This window comes from Bison bison, unplaced genomic scaffold (assembly GCF_000754665.1).
Source record: "Bison bison bison isolate TAMUID 2011002044 unplaced genomic scaffold, Bison_UMD1.0 scf7180017864224, whole genome shotgun sequence".
Classification (NCBI taxonomy): domain Eukaryota; kingdom Metazoa; phylum Chordata; class Mammalia; order Artiodactyla; family Bovidae; genus Bison; species Bison bison.
The window spans coordinates 3548842-3566389 of record NW_011494796.1 but is presented as its reverse complement, the minus strand read 5'-3'; the positions used below and the strand labels follow the sequence as shown (position 1 = coordinate 3566389).

The 17548-nt window shown below is 45.7% G+C and overlaps 1 protein-coding gene across 1 annotated transcript in view; it reads left to right on the top strand.

The window, feature by feature from the left end:
- Window positions 1-17548, top strand: part of LRRK1 (leucine-rich repeat kinase 1) — a 130627-nt gene that overhangs the window by 67679 nt on the left and 45400 nt on the right. The window contains 4 exon segments of the mRNA XM_010845812.1: window positions 13968-14194; window positions 15245-15372; window positions 15467-15630; window positions 16608-16745. Coding sequence (XP_010844114.1) covers window positions 13968-14194; window positions 15245-15372; window positions 15467-15630; window positions 16608-16745 — 657 coding nt within the window.

Below are 17548 nucleotides of genomic sequence, written 5' to 3'. Positions count from 1 at the left end.
GCAGCGCGGGGGCAGCCTGAATATGCACGGTTCTGCCTCTTCACCACTGGCTAGTCTGCCTCTTCACCACCTCACCTGCCCTGTGAGAGTTACTAAATATGAGATCAAACTCAGAACGGTCATGGCCTCTGAAGTAAGCTCCGCTTTTCCGTGCCCTGGAATTCAGCCGATGATCCTGCACGTGTCTGTTTTCTCTAGTTTCCGAATGCCACAGCTTTCTCCACCCTCATGCCCCGTTCATATGCTTTCCCTATGGAATAAACTTGCCACTGTGATGCCGTCCGCACAGTGAGTGCTTCCTAGAACTGGAGAACAGACAGTGAGGGTCACAGAGAACAGGTGAGCCAGGGAACCCTGTAACCTTCCAGGCAGGTGTTCATGCTGGGCGTCCCTAATGGAACGTCCCTAATGGATCATCAAACATAACACAAACCAGCAGTTATACAAACCACTTGCATTTAATTTACAATGGAGAAAATGATTCATAGAGATACAGAAATACTATTATTTGGAATATGTGACAAACTAGAAAACACAATTGGAGAAGGAAATGGCAGCCCACTCCAGTGTTCTTACCTGGAGAATCCCAGGGATGGCGGAGCCTGATGGGCTGCCGTCTGTGGGGTCACATAGAGTTGGACACGACTGAAGCGACTTAGCAGCAGCAGCAGCAGAAAACACAATAAGGAAAGAATAAGAGAAGAAAAAGAAATGTCATTGAAACTATTGGATATCAGCATTGTTGTTCAGCCCCTAAGTCATGTCCAACTCTGCGACCCCATGGACTGCAGCCTGCCAGGCTTCCCTGTTCTTCACTGTCTCCCGGAGCTTGCTCAAACTCATGTCCATTGAGTCAGTGATGCCATCCACCCATCTCACCCTCTGTTGCCCCCTTCTCCTTCTGCTCTCAATCTTTTTCAGCATCATGGTCTTTTCCAATGAGTTGTCTCTTCTCATCAGGTGGCCATAGACAAGTACATTCATAATTATGCAGATTAATTCCAGACAGGTAAAAGTTAAGCATTGGAAACTCGTTAGAATATATTTTAAAAGCACATTTATTCCAGTTATAAAAGAAAATGATTACATTTCAAAACTTTAAAGGTATGTCAAGATGTATAGTCACAAATAAGATAAATGATATATATTAAAATCAATTATAGTAAAATGTAGTAATATAGTAAGATATATTTTTACTATAGTGCACTAGTATAGTAAAATATAACTTTTAAAGAAGTATTAAAAAGAAAAACATTAGAAGGTACTTGAGAAAAAAGAACCGACAGAAACTGAAATCCAAAAGAATTGATACAGGTATATGTCAATTGATAATTGAGTTTAATTCAGTCCGTGTTTATAGATCATCTATGAGATGCTTAGTACTCTGCAGTGCCCAAGCCAGAGCCGTGGTCATATTGCATACAAATGGCCTTGGGTAAGAATTTCTGAGAAATGAATGGTTAATTTACATAAGAGAAAACACAGACAGTAAATCGTGGCATGGAAGCACATACAACTTTATTGGAAACTACAGAAAATGCTGTCACATACCTGTTAAACTCACAAAAATAAATATAAATGCTGAGTAAGACACTTGGCAGTGTCAAAGAGAAAGGGACACCAAAGCCTTGCTGCTGGCGATATAAATTGGTTCCGTATGTGGGGAAAGTAATTGGCATCATGTGACAAAAGCTATAAAGTGCTTTTCTCGCAGAGAACAGCTCTGAATTTGGTATTTCCTTTATGAAAGATACCTCTAGGACATAACTCAAAAGGAAAAAAAAAGTAATTGCCACAACTGCACTGCTCAAAGCACGGTTATTTATAAGAAAGTAGGAGAAAACCCCCACTACCCAGCAGCAGGGGAACTGCAGCGGGTGTGCTTTACCCAAAGGTGGACACTGCCCAGCAGGGACAGTGCCCTGCCCGCGCTCTGCACCACGCCGCCCCGCCAGCTCACCACACCTCAGCCCCAGGCCCGGGAAGGGCTCCCCTAGCCCACAGGCTGGGTCACATCCCTCTTCCTTCTCCTAGAGCTCCCTTCCCTCTTATTCATAGCACTTAAAATTTGGGGTTGTCTGTTTGGGTGATATTCTTGTTTAATGTCAATTCCCCCACTTAACTGGAAGTTTCTCCAAAGCAAGAATTTGCTCACCCTGTATTTGCCTCTCAGTGTAGGGCCTGGAACAGGGTGAGTAGATGGTTGCTTAGATGGATGGATGGAACATAGGTAAGTGGGTAGATGGATGGGTGGGCTCCCTGGACGGATGCATGGATGGACAGGTAAATAGACGGATGGATAAATTTTTACACATGTAGCAACCTTCTGTTTGCAAAGGACTTCATGGCTAACAAAGTACTTTGCAAAACATTCTACTTTAATCATCTATACAAATCTATGAGGTAGAAATTGTCTTTATTTAAAAATTGAGGAAACAGAGTTCTCTCAAACAGTAACTTGAATAGGGTAGTAATTGCAGAGATAGTATTTTTATTTCCTTCTTTTTTCTTTCTCTCAAATTGCTATTGGCAAAATTCTTAAGTTGGAAGGAAGATTTTTTGGTAAATTTCCTGTTTTTAAAAGGAATGACCGAAATACTACAGGGAGAAAAGCACAATGTTGATTTAAAAGCAGACCTTGTTTACCTATTTGAAGAATTTTAGTGAAGAAAAAATAATAAATTTTAATATGTTTTGGCATTTAGATGATTCAAAGAGGACCACTTTTCTTTAACAAAATGTGCTTGATGGTTTTCCAGAAGTTACCACTGTGCTTTTTTCTTGGTATAGATCCTGCTTGGTTGGAGAACTGAAACCTTTGAGTTCAGTTGTTGATTTCCATTAGAGAAAATTTTGTTCCAGTTTTTGCATCCATAGGTCTACATGTAGTTGACTTAGAATTTTAATGGCTCTTGAAGAATAATTGGTTTTACTCATAAAATGAAGTGAGTCTTCTGTTAAGGAACCATGTATGTAACACAGAGACAATTAGTTCTTTGAAAGACTGGATTGAAAAAGAGCTATATTGAATTAGGAGCCTTTGGAGAGTGATCCTTTAGTTATTTTCCTTGTTTGTCTCATATACATTATTTTGTTTTTTCTCTCACTGTATCACTTTGAGAACTTTTTATTTTAGAAGTAAATCTTGCATTTCAATATCATTATTTGTTTTTTTAGCTCTGGCTGAGGACATCTCCCATAACTTAAACATTATTTTCCAGTGGTTGATAGATTGTCATTTTTATTCTTAGATTATTAAGGTACTTTTATTTTTAATTTAGTCATTGATTATCAACTTTATTATTTTCAAATTATTTTAAAATTGGTTTTATTTGCAACTTCCTTGTTTTTATTTCATTTTGGTTTTTCTATTTTTACTCTAATTTCATTTCCCCACTTTCTTTTAGCTTTCCATTCTAAGCAGGGCAGGGCTAGTTTGTGACACTTTACTTTTTCCTTTTGATAACCGTTATCAGAGTTTTTGTCCCCATTACTTGTGATGCTTTTGTTGGTCTAAAAATATATTCTACTCGTGTGAATTGGTTTTTCTCTCCTGTGGTGGTGTTAGTTGTTCAGTCGTGTCCAGCTCTTTGCAATCCCATGGACTGTAGCCCACCAGGCTCCTCTGTCCATGAATTCTCCAGGCAAGAATACTGGAATGGGTTGCCATTCCCTTCTCCAGGGGTCTTCCCCACCCAGGAATGGAACCCGGGTCTCCTGCTTTGCAGGCAGATTCTTTACCATCTGAGCCACCAGGGAAGCTGTTTTTGCTCCTACCCAAGCATTATTTGAAAGGACATTTTTAGTGTCCAAATAATTGGATACCTTTCAATTCTGATTTCATCATTGATTTTTACCTTTACTTTGCCTTTGTTCAGCAATAAGATATGCGGGAGGCTTGCCTTTTCCCTTTTTTCCTTTTACTTTTGTTTCTTACTCAGAATGTTAGCAATTTATGTGCAAGTTCATACTGATTTGAGAAAAGAGTTTGGTCTCCTGGCCCCTACTCCCATTCTTATGTGTAATTTTATAATTCTCTATTCATTTTTTTGCATATGAGACCTATCATATTCTGCTAATATTTTTCTAAAATTTTCATGAGTTTGTTTTTCATGAATTTGTCCTGGGTTGGAACCCAGAGATTTAGCATGATGTATTTTGGGGCTTTACCATCACTGAGGCACCTTGATTATCTCTCCTAATGCCTTTGAAATCATGTCAGCTATTTCATGGCCTTGTGACTGAATGCCGTCAGTGGGAAGAGAACATTAGGCTCCTGATGTGAACTGTGATCCTGGTTCTCTTACCTTCAAACAATTTCCTCACTGAGGCTGTTAATATGCAAATTGTACCTGAGCTTACAGGGTTACTATGAGGGTCATTTGAAAAAGTTCTGTGTATGCCTTGCAAAGAGTTACCAGGAAGGTATTATCATGCCATCACAGCTCAACTTCCAGAAGGTTCTCCTACAGGGTTCAGGTTTGAGTGTGCCCTACTAGGCATCAGACTGTTCCGTGTTGACTGTTTAAAATGCCACTGCAGGATTGTTTATAAGTTATTTTTGTGCTTACATTTTGCATTGATCTGGCTTGCTTGGTTATGTTTCTCTTTTTTTTTCCTTTGTCTGAAATTTTATTGGCAGCTAACCACCACTAATTCTGACATTTACAATATTTTTAGCAGGAAGGCTTTTGTCAAAACTGATTTCATTTTTCTTTTCTCTCACTAAGTCATTTAATTTAATAACTGAGTCATTTAATTAATCTTTCTTCTGAGTTTAGGCTATCCTCCCCTTTCTCTTCTCTCCTTTCCCTTACCCCCTTTGTTATCCTCAGGTCATTTTCAAATTTCTCCTTTTTCATCATAGAGTCCTCCTAGGCTTTTCCCTAAATTAATAACTGGTTTCACTGTCCTTTCTCTACATTTTTATTGTGTTTCTAATCTGCTTATCTCAAGATAAGCAGTGTCTTTTAAGAATCTCTGCTTATTTCATTTCCTTTCTTAATCTGTGGGCTTCTGTTGATGAAATGTTCTGGATTCTCAGGTCTTGACTTCTCCCGTCATCACTTAACTTGTTACCTTCTGTATCAGTGCCACTGTAACAAAGGAGCAAACACGAGTTGGCTTAGAATAACAGGAATGTATTGTCGCAAGTTCTGTAGGCTGCACATCTGACTCAGGGTGTTGACAGGACCTGTGCTCCTTGTCACAGCTCCAGCGGAAGACCCTTCCCTGCCACTTCCCAGCATCCAGTGGCTACTGGCAGTCCTTGGTATTCCTTGGCGTGTAGACCCATCACTCTAGTCTCATGCCATCCCCCAACCCTGACTTCTCTTCTTTTCTCTGCACGTGTCCACCTCTGTGTCTCACCTCCCCTTTCCATAACGACACCAGTCACACTAGGGCCCACCCTAGTGACCTCATTTTAACTTGATTACCTCCATAAAGACCCTGTTTCCAAACAAACTCAAATAAGCTTATTTTCAGGTACCTGAAAAGAAGCGTATCTTTTGCCGGGACACAGCTCCTCCCATGACACCATCCTGTGGCTGTTACTCCACTGCCCGTGGCCTAGTCCGCCTCCGTGGTGGTCTCACACACACAGGCAGACAGGCAGTCAAGTCCAGGCTCCTGCTCCTCCCTCCACTCTCAACGCCCCTTCCCTCTTGAGAGCCTGTTCCTGCTAGGTGCGCGGACTTGAGCAGGCACTTGGGAGCCTTGCACAGAGGGTTCTCCAGGCCGTGGCTGGGGGTGCAGTCAGTCAGTCCTCACTTGCCATGGCCCTCACCTGCACAGGGAGACTGGGCCAGAGCTGCTGTCTCCAGCACGCTGATCCAGCTGACTCCCCATCACACAGAGCCTCCTCTGACAGTCTGGGCTCCAGAAGACACTTGCAGGCTTGAAATTTACTGCTAACTTGTTGGCCTCCACACACAGACCCCCTTTTGCAGTCACTGATGTCATTCAGGAGGCCTAGGATTTATCTTCAGATTCTGCAGCTGACTGATGCTCTGGACACCGTCATTCTTAGGTTTCTTTTGGCTTGTTCTTCAGACCTTTTTGTGAGTCTCTTCCTTTCTGATTACATCCATTGGGTTTGCACTCCTTTAGCTGTCTGGTGCCCTGACTACTCCTTCGCAGTCAGAAGGTAGTTCTTGTCTTACTGTCTATTTCAACAAAGAACCATCACCCAGGAATGTGCTTACTCACAAAAAGGAAGTCTTAGGTTCTATGTAGTCCAAAGAAAGAAAGAAAGTGAAGTCGCTCAGTCATGTCCAACTCTTCGGGACACCATGGACTGTAGCCTACCAGGCTCATCTGTCCATTGGATTTTCCAGGCAAGGGTACTGGAGTGGGTTGCCATTTCCTGCTCCAGGGGATCTTCCCGACCCAGGGATTGAACCCAGGTCTCCCGCATTGCAGGTGGATTCTTTACCATCTGAGCCACTAGGGAAGCCCTATGTAGTCTAAGGGTCCATGAATACATTTTAGAACATTCTATGCATTCTCCCCCATTTTAACTCATGGGGGAGAATTTTAACTCAATTAGTCTTGACTGAAAAGACTAATTGCACTGACTGCCTTTTTTGAGTCATGCCTTGCTGTCATTGAGTTCCCATCTGTCCCCTCAAGGGACAGTGAGATGAGAATATGAGGAGAAGGGATGCAGATTCTGCTTTGTGGGTTCCACGGAGACCTAAGAAGGGGGCAGCATTGGAGCTTGCTCTGCTGGGGCTGTGCTCAAGATTGCAGAGGCACGTCCTCCCAGGGCTGGAGCAGAGTTCTCTGTGTCCGCTCAGGGCCCAGTTGCCAGCCCCTCAGCTCTTCAGGTTAAAGCCAGCCTAAAAGCATTATCAATTTCAGCCCTTCATAAACCATTATATTCTTCAACCATAAGGGTTGCGCCAACATAAAAGCATGAAAGAAGGCATGCTCTCAGTCTTGGACTCAATCTCTGTGACATTTATCTATGGAAGCTTCAGGCAGCAGTGTGCAAAGGCAGGCAATTGCCTTCCTGGACCACAGCTTCCATCACAGGACAAGACCTTCTTATGCAGAGGTCCTCCCAAACATCACTGTCTGTACTGAGCCTAGTGTCCTGGTCTTCCTTAAACTGGTCATAGTTACCATCACGGCCTTGGAAAACAAGTTTCTTAAGTCACCTACATTGCCTTCTGGGAGATCAGTATTTCCTTTACTTAGGTCCAGAATTGAAAGGACTCATGCTTAAGAACAAACATAGCACTTTGTCTGTCTGCTTCTTCCAGGGTGATGTGGCCTTAACCATGGTGCTGTTGAATTTTGGGATCTCTACAGCCAGCTATCTTTGACTTTGCAGTTCAGCGTGCATGGGTTTAATGATACATTTGCTAGGTTGTCTCCCTCAGAACCTGGTTTATTGTGGTCCTGCCTGCACTAAACACAAATAAGTAATGAGGGCTGCCCAGCTAGGTTTCTATGCATCCTTTTTCCTTCCTTCTTCCTCACTGCTGCTTTGGAAATACTTGTACACCCTGTAATGTTTGTGCACCAAAAGGAAAGTAACTTTTGAAGGTGAAAGTTCTCAGACTAATCCAAGACCAGGTAGAAACCTTACATGTTTTTCCAACCACCATCCAGCCCAGAAGTCTTTTCACAAGCATGTCTGAATTCTGAATGTGTCCGTGTCATCATGTTTTCAGACTTCTGCTTTTTACTGCTTCTCTCAGGGCTTGAGCTTGAGTTTCAGATTTCAACCCTGCAGAAACTGTGGTGGGCATTAGACCTAGAAAAAGCTCAATTTTAGGAACTGGGAGGATCTGCTTCCTCCCCTTCCTCATGTCCAGGTTACTGAGTGCCACACACAGCCACTCACTTCTTATTGATGATTTACTTCTGATAAATAATGCCTCCAAAGAAGCAGAGAGGCTTCCCCGCGGGTGTTCGTTCCTGGCTTTGTGGTTAACATCATATGCTCTTAGTCCATGAAAACCAAGAAACTGGTGAGTTAGGATGTCCAGATGCATGGTCAGTACACACAGCTCTTCCTTTGAGCCATAAACTCCCTGGGCCTTGGTTCCATCTGCAGCATCCAGAGCCACAGTGCCTGGCAGGCTGGCCTGCACTTGGCAGTGCTCAAGTAAGTGCTGACTGTGAGGCAGGATGGCATCCTTGTTGCCTAACTGGGGGCCATAACACAGACCCTCGCTGAAGGACTTGCAGGTTCAGGAGGCTTTAAATGACTCAAAGGATGAGGGCTCTGAACTCCAGGAGAAAGAAAACAGACCAGGGAGCACCCTGTCCCCTTTGTCGTGGTGGCAGGACAGAGTGCAAAGGCAGAGGCCAGACTGCCTGCAAAATCTGGGGTCCCTGAGTAACCCTGTGAAACCCAGGATCAAAAGCGACCTCTCTCTCCTGTAAACTTGTGCAAGACTCTCTTGGCTCCAGGCCCACCATCCTGGTGCTTCCAACAGCTCCAAAGAACCTTGGTGGCCCTTTGGCAGGTTGGTCAGTTGGTTACTGACAGCAAGGCCATGATCCCTTGGCCCCACAACCTTTCTATGAATTCTAGTGTTGGGTTCACTTTCTGAATCCTGTGGTTCATTTATGAACAGGTAGTTTCTGGTGCCAAGAATACACAGAAGAACTACACAAAAAAGATCTTCATGACCCAGATAATCATGATGGTGTGACCACTCACCTAGAGCCAGACAGCCTGGAATGCAAAGCAAAGTGGGCCTTAGGAAGCATCACTATGAACAAAGATAGTAGAGGTGAGAGAATTCCAGTTGAGCTATTTCAAATTCTAAAAGATGATGCTGTGAAAGTGCTGCACTCAATATGCCAGCAAATTTGGAAAACTCAGCAGTGGCCACAGGACTGGAAAAGGTCAGTTTTCATTCCAATCCCAAAAAAAGGCAATGCCAAAGAATGCTCAAATTACCACACAACTGCACTCAACTCACATGCTAGCAAAGTAATGCCTAAAATTCTCAAGCGAGGCTTCAAAAGTATGTGAACCATGAACTTCCACATGTTCAAGCTGGATTTAGAAAAGGCAGAGGAACCAGAGATCAAATTGCCAACATCTGTTGGATCATCAAAAAAGCAAGAGTTCTGGAAAAAACACCTACTTCTGCTTTATTGACTATGCCACAGCCTTTGACTGTGTGGATCACAACAAACTGTGAAAAAGTCTTCAAGAGATGGGAATACCAGACCATCTTATCTGCCTCCTAAGAAATCTGTATGAAGGTCAATAAGCAACAGTTAGAACCGGACATGGAACAACAGCCTGGTTCCAAATTGGGAAAGGAGTACGTCAAGGCTGTATATTGTCACTCTGCTTATTTGACTTATATGCAGAGTACATCATGAGAAACACTGGACTGGAAGAAGCACAAGCTGTAATCAAGATTGCCGGGAGAAATATCAATAACCTCAGATGTGCAGATGACACCACCCTTATGGCAGAAAGCAAAGACTAAAGAGCCTCTTAATGAAAGTGAAAGAGGAGAGTGAAAAGCTGACTTAAAACTCAACATTCAAAAAACGAAGATCATGGCATCTGGTCCCATCACTTCATGGCAAATAGATGGGGAAATAATGGAAACAATGAGAGACTTTATTTTTTGGGGCTCCAAAATCACTGCAGATGGTGATTGCAGCCGTGAAATTAAAAGACGCTTACTCCTTGAAAGAAAAGCTATGACCAACCTATACACCATAATACGAAGCAGACACATTACTTTGTTGACAAAGGTCCGTCTATTCAAAGCTATGGTTTCTTCAGTAGTCGTGTATGGATGTGAGAGTTGGACTATAAAGAAAGCTGAGCACCGAAGAATTGATGCTTTTGAAATGTGGTGTTGGAAAAGACTCTTGAGAGTCCCATGGACAGCAAAGAGATTCAACCAGTCCATCCCAAAGGAAATCAGACCTGAATATTTTTTGGAAGGACTGATGCTAAAGCTGAAACTCCAATACTTTGGCCACTTGATGCAAAGAACTGACTCATTGGAAAACACCCTGATGCTGGGCAAGATTGAAGGCAGGAGGAGAAGGGGATGACAGAGGATGAGACTGTTGGATGGCATCACGAACTCAATGGACATGAGTTTGAGTAAGCTCCAGGAGTTCGTGATGGACAGGGAAGCCTGGTGTGCTGCAGTCCATGGGATTGCAAAGAGTTGGACCGACTGTTTGGTTGTTTAACCCAGGGTCAAACTACCACATGCTCAATGGACACCTGACCAACTGAACTAAACTGAACTGAGTTTCTGGGCTTTAGTTGAAAGTTTTCCTTTAGTCTTGAATCCTCAGTTCTAGGAGTTGGCCCATTCCCCGATTTCTTTTACCTTCTACCGAGAACAAATTATTAACCCCACAAGCCATCTGCCAAAAGGAACCCAGAGGGTGGGCAGAGGTCTTGGGAGAAACAGTGGGCCAGAAATTTGGGGAGTGTTTGGGGCAGACTGTGGAGGTGCAGGGCTGTCCGGGGCAGGAGTTGAGGTGTTCTCTGCAGACAGACTGCAGTGGGGGAGGCTGTGGGGTTTGAGCAGACCTTGATAGTTTAGAGTGGTGGATACGGCTAGAGGCGGTAGTAGATGGATTGTTGGTCTCAGTGGCTTGACTCTTTTCAGCACACAAACATTTCTTGAGTGCCTGCTGCACGCTAGGCACAGTGCTGAGCTTCAGAGGTGGTTACATGAGGCCTAGCACTGGAGATGCCTGCAGTCCAGCTTCTGGAAGGCCACACTGCCTCCTGGGGCAGAGGAGATGGAGAAGACCCTTGGGCTGACTTAGCGCAGCACGGAATCCACAGGCGATTTCCTTAAAAGGGAGTTGAGCCCGACAGTGCCTGAAAAAGTGCTCACCCCCACTCAGCTTGCACAAGGCCCCACATGGGGTGAGTTAGGCAAACACAGGGCTCGAGTCCCTGAGGCAGAGTCCCTGCTCCTTGTGCAGTTCTAGGCTGCAGCTCCAGGATCAGAGAGGCTGACACAGGAGATGCAGGAGGGAGGTTGCCATCATCGGGACACAAAGTCTCAGCTGGTTCCCCAAGGATGTCTGATTGATTTGTGTCGTAATTGGTTCATGTCAATTTTGCCTGTTGTTTTATTTATTTTTGATGGCCCTTCCAAAGTTTTATTTATAAAACTTTCAATTGACACCTAAGGTTTGTTATTTAAAAGCAAACCCAGTCTCTTTTTCACTTTGCGTTTGACTGCCGTATCAGTTCAGGTGACCTGAATGGACATACAGGGCCATGCAGAGTAGAGAAAGTCAGACTGCGATCTGGACACCTTGGATCAACAATGGATGCTAAAACCACAAGATGAACTGATGTAGGAACAGAAAGCATTCACTAGTCTCCGAATATCACCCTCTCAGATCACTAATCACAAAGAGTACAGTGTGACTTTGTGGCACAGAGGTAAAGAGTCTGCCTGCCAGTGGAGGAGATGCAAGAGACTTGCAGTCGATCCCTGGGTTGGGAAGATCCCCTGGAGGAGGAAATGGCAACCCCCTCCAGTATTCTTGCCCTGGAAATTCAATGGACAGAGGAGCCTGGCGGGCTCCAGTCCATGGGGTCCCAAAGAGTCAGAAATGACTGAGCATGCTCACACACGCACACACACAAAATGTGGCATTACAAAGGACAGATCCCTTAACCAAAGGATCAGACTTGGCATCACCATTAGTGAAATAACATGGCATCAGGTGCCCTCTTGTGGAGTTCAGTTAGTAGGAATGAACATTGAGATTCTTGCCAAAAATGTTTCACTTGAATCTAAACATTAGGAAACAAAATTCAGATTATGGGATATTCTACAAAACAACTAGAATGACTTGAAAACTTACAGTGTCAAAGTTTAAAAGGACAGCAAAAGTCATGAGGATTCTTCTAGGTTCAAGAAAAGTAATGAGACGTGACAACTAAATGCAGCGTGTGATTTTTGATGAGATCCTGGATCAAGATGCAGAATAGTTATAAAAGACATTTCTGGAATATTTGAACATGGAGTATGGATTTGATAATGTTGTACTGATTTCATTTCTTCCGAGATAACGTTGGTGTGAATGAAGTGCCATGGTTACTTTCAGATGACTCAGCAAAAAATGAGAAGTGTGTGTTTGTGTGGAGGGAAGAAAGAAGAAAAAGAAATGTGGCAACGTATTAACAGTTGGTGAATCTAGATGAAGTGCATATGAATGGATATGCATTGAACTGGTTAAACCTTTCTGCAGTTTTGAAAGTTTTCAAGATAAATAATTATGGGGGAAACAATAATGATAATAAAAACAGGCCTACAGCTCAAGCTTGACTTGTCTAAAATAAAACTGAGACTAAAACTCCATTCTGTTGACCTGAAATCCAGTGTACCACCACCTCTCTCCATCCAGGTGAATGGAGAGAGACAGGCAGGCAGAGACAGAGCCCCCATCTCCTTGGTTCAAAACCCAGAGCTTTGAGAAAGCACAGCCGACCCAGCCTTTCCAGTCCTGGCAAGTTAGCCAAGGAGACAAAGACGAGGCGCACACGCCACCTTGTGACCAGATAAGGGAGTCTACTGCTGCCAATTTTAAAAGTGAACTTACCTCACGTTATTGGTATCTTTCCCAGTTGCAACATTTTCCCTTTAGTGAAGCACTAATTCTTGTTTCTCCAATTTTCTGATATGGATTTCCAGCTGCTTTAGAGAAACTAGCCAAAAGAGCCAATTTCCTTTCCCCAGAAACCACATTCTTGGATGATCAAGAAGAGCAAAGCCCTGCTCATGAACACTTCACCAGATCCCACTTACCACCATGTGCCAGCAAGCTGCTGGCCTTTCTGACCCAACCAAATGAGAAAAGCAAAGGAGATTTATTCAGCGCTTTCGACAGCGAGTCAGCCACTGTCGCTCGCCTTTTGTCAGAGGAGTGGAGAGGCTTTATCACGGACAAGGGCAAGCCGTCGGGTGTGCCCTGTCTGGAGGCTGTTGGGTGGGCAAGCTGGAGGTGGTGATCTAGAAGGGGGCATCCTTCATAACTGGTTGGGGGAGCATGTTTGACTTTCCCTAATTAGTCAAAGCAGTTGTCTTAGCCTAGGGCTAGAGAACCTTCCTCACCTGAAAGAAAGGATCATATAATTTATATTTTATTTCTTTAAATAGAATGAGTCGAACTCTAGGTCAAGTTCAGTCTCTTCCTTCCCAGAGTATGTTCCTTAGACCAGCAGCTCTGGCATCACCTGGGAGCTTGAAGGAAATGCCAAATGCCAGGCCCCACCCCTGATTCACTACAACGCCTAGTAACAGTCCAGGAAGTTACAGGGTAACTTCTGTAACGGTTGGCCCCAAACCTCCGGGACTCGACTGAGAAGTAACCGCTTCTCTGGCTTTGTCCCTCCTTCCAGTTTAGATGAGGGGTTATTAGTGTCCTGGTAGGCTGTGGTTGCAGGTAGGCTGCAGGTTGTGGGTCAAAGTCTTCTTTTCGCATGTGGTCTGGCCGTTGCCTGTGTGTTGTGGCTCACTCTGGAAGCGGTGCATCCACAAAGCACCCCACAGGGTGTGAGCACGTGCAGGCGCTTCTTGCCCTAATCACGGGCAAGAGTGCCCTGAAGGGAGAAGACGCAGGTTTGGGTCTCCGCCTTCTTCTGCAGGCTGGGGAGGGTCCTCCAAGTTGGGGTGGCCTCTTCTGCACAAAGCAGGGGCCATTCCTGCTGTGTGTCCCGCCCGGCTGTGATCAGCCCTCTCAGAGGTGACGCGAAGCCCACGTGCTCCCTCTCGTGTCTGGAGAGCACGTTGCTGTGTCTGCAGAGATCCCCTCGAGGATACAGGTGCCCCCAAGTGACAGTGTGCTCCCAGTGCTCCCGATCTCTCAGGACTCTGCTGAGACGAGCAGACAGACTCACACTTGGATAAACCATTGCTTTATTCCAAGTCTGCGTGAGCCCTGGGTTTATCACTGGCGTGTGCTTTGCCCATTTCTCCAACACCCAGGCTCTGCGTGTGAAGTGGTCCCACCTCAAGCTGCCCTGGGTGGATCTGGACTGGCTCATCGACATCTCCTGCCAGATCACAGAGCTGGATCTTTCTGCCAACTGCCTGGCGTCCCTCCCCTCAGTCGTCCCCTGGGGCCTCATCAACCTCCGGAAGCTGAACCTCTCAGACAACCACCTGGGGGAGCTGCCCAGCGTGCAGTCATCAGATGAAATCATCTGTTCCAGGTGGGCTCCTGCCCCGCGGCCCCAGTGGGGGGCCCTCGCCCTGTGAGCCTGGCTGCCCCCACACCCTCTGCCTGCAGCGTCTGCTTCCTGCAGGCGTGCTCCCTGATTGTAGCTGGTGCTTTGGAAAACAGATTTTCAGCTAAAATGAGAGAAGGAAGTTGTCTGTGCCTTTAGCAAGCTCTTGGGCACAAGGTCCCGGCCTGCTGTCCACGTGAACACAGAGAGTTCTGACAGGGTGGTTTGTCTGACCCACGTGTCCACTGCTCTTTGCAGCTATGCAGGCCTGCCAGCCCACAATGCCCAGTCTTGGTCCTTGCAGGCAGGCATCAGAGGAAGGGGGCTGGTGGAAGCAATGGGGCCCAGACACCCCGGCTTTTGGCCTACCTCCCAAGGAAAGTGAGCAGGGCCTCCAAGAAGCAGTTAACTGCACAGAACTCTGGCCATGGTCTGACAGTGTGGGCAGCTCCTGTCTCTTTTTCTGGGAGGCCTTGGGAAGACACCCAAGCCCCCTGCTGAGGCTGCACGGGGAGGGGAAGGACCTTCCCTTCCCTGATGTACTGATGATCATGCCTATAAGCCCTCGTTCCATATGGGATGTGAGCTGATTTCAAAAGCTAAGGCTCTAAGTGAAGTGAGGAAAAGAATGTTGATAAGAGCATAGGGTCAGCAGTAACTCTTGAGAAAGAAGCCCCATACAAAAAATTAAACAAGTGCCATGGAGTGGGGGGTCCTTAAGTGGGGCAGACCCGAGAGTCCAAAGGTTACAAAGCACGGCTCTCTGGACTTGCAGTAGCTTCAGGACACCAGCTTGTTCTGTTATCACATACGTGAAAAAGGTTACATCCCTGCTGGTGCGTGAGACCCGGGCCGACCAAAGAGCTCTGGTCTTCTTTCTACACTCAACATAGTGACAGCAACACAATTAACAAAAGTCACGTTGGTGTTTCCATGCTTCCTTATCCTTGTGCCAGGAGAAGACACGTGTTTACAGAGAAATACGCAGCCACGGCTTGCTTCCGATGCCTTGACTTCCTTCTTTCCCAACTATAGGCTACTTGAAATTGACATTTCTAGCAACAAGTTGTCCCACCTCCCACCAGGATTCCTGCATCTCTCAAAACTTCAAAAACTGACGGCTTCAAAAAACTATTTGGAAAAATTGTTTGAAGAAGAGAGTGGTATGTTTCATCATCAGTAACCTGATATACTTTGACATTTTCTTCTTGATTGGGATATATTTTTTACTAATTCATCCCTCTTATTTTCTCCTAGCCACGAACTGGATTGGTTTACGGAAGCTACAGGAGCTCGATGTTTCTGACAACAAACTGACAGAACTCCCTGCACTTTTCCTCCATTCTTTCAAATCGCTCAGTTGTCTAAACGTCTCCAGAAATAACCTGAAGGCGTTTCCAGATGCCTGGGCTTGCCCTTTGGTTAGTAACTTGCCAGAAACCGTGAAGGAAGCGGTCAGTCCCACAGCGCTGAGGGTGCACCCTGCTCCTCCCCTCGGTGTGCAGAGTTGTCCCATGTTATAGATGAGCGTGTCTGTCACTCAGCATCTAGCAGCTGAGGGTCTCAGGCAGGTAACTCACCTGAGAGCCAGCCCCTCCGGCTTTGGGTTTGAGATCGGCACCATAGCACCTACGAGACTTTCCACAGCTACAGCCTGCAAATGGGATGGCCCGGGTCGAGTTCTATCCAAAAACGCGAGGCCATTCCTTAGGACAACCATAAAATAAGAATGAAGGAGAGAAGGCGTAGTCTGCATGCATAGCACTCCCCTTCAAATGGTGGTTTTGTTTCTTGGCAAGTTTGCTTGTTAAAACAGATGGGACAGCATAAAGTATATTTGTGTTTTCTTGCTGTTATTTTTAACAGAAAATATGGAAATTCTCCATTCCTAACATTAATATTTCTAGTTTAAATATATATGCGTGTGGGGTGTAGGCTCCTCTGCAGAACACTGTCCTGAATCGTCCCGTTATTTTCAAGGACAATGGGCCAGGTGTCCTGGGGGAAGGGAGAAGACCACGAGCCACCTTGGTCTCCCCAGGAAACCTTTCCCACCCGTTCCTTGGAGCAAGGACAGGAAAACAGGGCAAGGAGAGTCTGCATGCGTGTGTGATCAGTCGCTTCAGTCGAGTCTGACTCTTTTTGACCCCATCAACTGTAGCCCACCAGGCTCCTCTGTCCATGAAGACTTTCTGGCAAGAATATTGGAGTGGGTTCTTTACCGCTGAGCCACTAGGGAAGCCCAGGAATAGTCTGTAGCCTCTTAATTAGCTGAATTGTATTTATTACAGAGGTTTTTGTAATGGTCTTATTTTTAACATTAAATTTGGAAAGTCTTTCTCATAGAAACCCCTGCCTTTAAAAAGCTGATTAATTCTCTTTATTGTCATACTCCTAGAAATGTTGCAAAGCATCCAAAAATGCCCTGGAGTCTCTACCAGACAAAATGGCTGTGTTTTGGAAGAACCACTTGAAGGATGTGGACTTCTCAGAAAACGCACTGAAAGAAGTTCCCCTGGGACTTTTCCAGCTTGATGTGAGTCAAGTAATAGCACCTTATTTCTCATTTTCAGCTTTTGTAAGAAAACCACTCCATGTTGCAGTTCTTTGTACTTCTTCAGAGCTTTTGAGACAAAGAAAAAATAAGTTGAAAGAAAAGTTTAACCGTCAAGATCACGCACGGTTGTGTGCAAAGATTGAGAGGAAATGTGCAAAATGACAGCAGCTCTGGGAGGAAGTGGGATGGTGGGTTTTTATTTCCAGGATTTTCTTTAATGTTGACAGTAAGCACAGCCCAGCAGCCCCTTGGACCTTCTGTGGCTTTGTTCCTTCCCAGTGCACGAGTGGGCCCGCCAGGCCCGTTGGCGCACAAGGCTCCGGCGGCACTGCCGTCGCGTCCCTGCTCCCTGCCCGGAAGCGGAAGAACTGGAATTGCTGGGCGTGAACTCAGGAAATGCCCTGTGCCAGAGCCCTGGCTGTGTGTGTCCCAGCAGGGCTGTTCCCAGACCTGTCTGCTTTTCCTGCTCCGGTGGGAACCTCTGAAAGCGCAGCATGGGTCCTAGTCACCACTTGGTGCCCAGTGGGAACCTCTGAAAGCAGAGCATGAGTCCTAGTCACCACTTGGTGCGCAGAGCCAGGCCTGGGTGGGGAACTCTCCATCACCCCAGAGGAGTCCGTGTCAAGCTGGCAGAGGTTCCGTGACCCGAGCGGGTCACCCTCAGTGTTGCTGCCGCTACCCGACCCCTGTCCAGGGTGTCACCTGGGCCAGCCCAGGGAGCCATCATGCTCTGCCCACCCTTCCTGCCCTGGCACTGTGGCCTCTAGGGCCTCAGACTCTTC